The sequence below is a fragment of the Tupaia chinensis genome, unplaced genomic scaffold, assembly GCF_000334495.1.
Source record: "Tupaia chinensis unplaced genomic scaffold, TupChi_1.0 Scaffold000494_1, whole genome shotgun sequence".
Lineage (NCBI taxonomy): Eukaryota > Metazoa > Chordata > Mammalia > Scandentia > Tupaiidae > Tupaia > Tupaia belangeri.
The window spans coordinates 2,327,466-2,330,520 of record NW_006160006.1 but is presented as its reverse complement, the minus strand read 5'-3'; the positions used below and the strand labels follow the sequence as shown (position 1 = coordinate 2,330,520).

At 63.7% G+C, this 3,055-nt stretch overlaps 1 protein-coding gene across 1 annotated transcript in view; it reads right to left on the bottom strand.

The window, feature by feature from the left end:
- Positions 1-3,055, bottom strand: part of BMP1 (bone morphogenetic protein 1) — a 47,122-nt gene that overhangs the window by 5,226 nt on the left and 38,841 nt on the right. Inside the window, exons 17-18 of the mRNA XM_014590876.1 lie at positions 2,548-2,673; positions 82-209 (exon numbers count right to left, since the gene is read on the bottom strand). Of these exons, the coding sequence (XP_014446362.1) occupies positions 82-209; positions 2,548-2,673 (254 nt within the window). The remainder of the gene's footprint in view (positions 1-81; positions 210-2,547; positions 2,674-3,055) is intronic.

Sequence of the window (3,055 nt, the reverse complement as noted above, 5' to 3'; positions counted from 1 at the left end):
CCCGCCACAATGCAGGGCTTGTGGGCACGGCTGGCCCGGAGCAGCGGGGCTACGCGTGCAGCCGGGCAGCGGGTGCCTTACCAGCTTGACCCGGTGCCCAGGCGTGCTAGAGATGGCCCAGGTGCACTCCTTCTTGCTGGGGTATTTGTCGGGCCAGTTGGGGCTGGTGATGGTGCCGCTGGTGGACGTCACCTTGTGGTCACAGCCAGCTGTGGGGAAGTGCGGATTGGAAGGGCGTTGCTCCGATACCTCCTGGGGAAGGCCCTTCCCTCCTGTCTCCCCTCGGCTGTCTCTGGTCTCCCCCTTAGGCCCGCAATCAGAGTGTGACTCATCGCCGTTGCTGCATGCTTCCCGCAGGGTCCCCCGTGAGACCCCCCCCGTGGCGGCATTGGTGAGGACAGCCACTGCGGTCACCCCTGGGAACTCCTGGGCCTCCGTGGCCGTCTGGTCATACCACCTCTGCCCTCCCAGAGCTGCCGTCCACTGGTGTCACGGGAGACTTTGCACCTGACTCATTCTCCCCGCCCCGCTGCTGCTATCTCCCTAGGTGATGTCAGCCGACATGTGATGTCCACCCGGCGCGGCTCCCCTGTCCTTGACCTGCCTGGCTCTGCAGTCCTTATCGCCCTCGCGGCCTCACCCAGGCTGTCGCCCCGTCTCATGGCACAAGCTGCACCACTCTGGGGTCGTCCTGCTCCTCCAGGCTGCTGGAGCCTCTCTTTGCCAAGAGGGAGCATCGGCGGGGCCGCCCGGTGTGGCTCGCCCCCTTCTTGCAGTGCCCCCCTCGGGTCACATAACTGACGTCCCTCTCCAGCTGGACTATGCAGCTGACCCCCAAAGCTGCTCCCCCGGCCTTACGGCCTCGCACCCTGTCCCTCCATTGCACTGTCTCACAAAGCCCCGTCCCTGGTCTTCTGGCTTGCGGCAGGAGACAAGGGACTTGACTCTGTGTGTCCTCGCCCGTCAACACCACCTCAACAACACCTGAAGGCTGGGAGATGCCAGCTGACCTGCAAGTGGCCTAGTGCCCGAGGGCAGAGCCGGCAGGAAGCAGCCATCTTCCCCAGGGAAAGCCTCTGCCGGCTATCTTGCTGGGGCTTTATTTTTTTTTTGAAAGTTTGCTATAGGGTGTGTGCACTCACGGGAGAGAGACAGTGAGACAGAAAATGAGAAAGTACCCCCCAAAGGAAGTCCACACTGCAATCCCTTCCCCATTCTCCTCTCAGGATTTTGAACACAGGCACTCACACACCCCCAGCGTGATTTTCAAGCTGCCAGGTCCGGGACTAGAAGCCTGACATTGGCCACATGGAGCCCAGCCCCTTAACCGCCACATCGCCTGCTGGTCTTCTCCCTTTCCCCCCATTACCAGAGAGTATGTGTACTTGAGAGAGAGACGCCCCAACGGGCAGGGTACACTGCCGTCCTTTCCCTCCACAATCTCCTCCCCATCGGGATTCTGGGCGTGTGTGCACAGTGCCTGGTTTTTCAAGCCACCAGGGCCGGGATTCAAACCACGGCTGGCCACATGGCACCTGGCTCCCCAGGCACTGAGTTTAACAGCTGCGCTCCGGGCTGGCCCAGGTTTGCCCTTTATAACTTCTCTCGTCGGCAGCACAGAGACAGAGTGCAGTTTAGGCACATCAGGGTAAAGTCCCCTTGCTAAAATATGTGATGGCTTGTGAGTCAGAGCTCTGCATCGGCCAGGCCTTGCCCTGGCGGTCCAGGGGTTAGTCGAGGGCCCAGTTCTGCTTCCCTGGCCTACAGCTCGTTTGTCCACACCCAGCGCTGGGGAGAGCCCCCTGCCAGGCGCCACTGAGCACAGAGCGCGGACACAGCTCAGTACCTGCTAAGTAGCTCTCGTTCTCGTCATTTCATGGAGAGGAATCTGAAGCTCAGAAAGGTTAAGCAGCTCGCCCCGAGGCGCACAGGCACTCGGGTGGAGCCAAGTCTGTGCGGTGCCGCCGAGATCCCACGTCCCCAGCATGAGGGGCCACAGAGACATTCCTGGCTTGGAGGAGGCCGTGTTCATGCCAGGAGACAGACAGTGCTGCTGATGGCGTGGGAGACCCTGCCTGACAGTGGCCGGGCATGCTCAGGGCACTCGGGGGCCCGGGCGCCCTTCCGAGGTAGGCACTGTCTGCACCCCACACGGAAGCAAGCCACGGCACAGAGTGGGCACGTCCTCATGGAAGGGCACTCAGCTGGCTGCGAGGGAGGACGAGGCCAAGCCACCTGGCTCGCAGCTGCTCAGAGCCACTGCTCTACACTGCCGGTGCCAGGCGGGCGGTACAGAGGCCACGACTCGGACGCGGGTTTATGGTGCCTCCGGTTCAAGGCACCCGAAAGGCCTGAGGAGGAGGCGCTGTGGTGTGGAGGGATGGAGGCTGTGGCTGGGACACTGGGGGTGCGCCAGTGGGGGATCAGCAAGGTGGAGAGCAGCAGGTGGCTGCAGTGGCCTGGGCCGTCCACGCCCCAGCGCCGGGCCGCACCCCCGGAAGCCCAGGGCGGTGGCAGGGCGGGCGGTTCCGGCCACGTGGCACTGACCTTCCTTGCAGCCGTGCTTGTCATCGTGGAGGACGAAGCCGCTGCGGCACTGGCACTCGTAGCTGCCGAAGGTGTTGACGCAGTCCTGCTGGCAGCCCCCGTTGTCCTTGGAGCACTCGTCCTTGTCTGCAGGGGCGACAGGGGCGAGGCCGGTCTGTGCGGGGCTGTGGTAGGGCCCCGCACAGGGGCCGGGCTGTCTCCTCCCGGGGGCAGAGCCCGCAGGCCCAGCCGGCTGGGGCAGGGGAGGCCGGGTGACCCCGGGCTCTGCGTCGAGTGGAACCAGCTGAACGGGGCCCAGCTGTGGGGAGAGAGAGGAGGGAGGGCCGGGGCCTGAACGGACCGGCAGGGGCACCCTCTACCATTACCTGCTTACTGGACAGACGGACAAGTGGAAAAACAGACACGGACAAGGAGACTGCAAGAGAAAGGTGCAGGACGCGGGGGTCCCTCTTTACTTCACAACAGGAAATGTCACAGACACCATCGAAATGGGAGGGGCGGGGGGGCA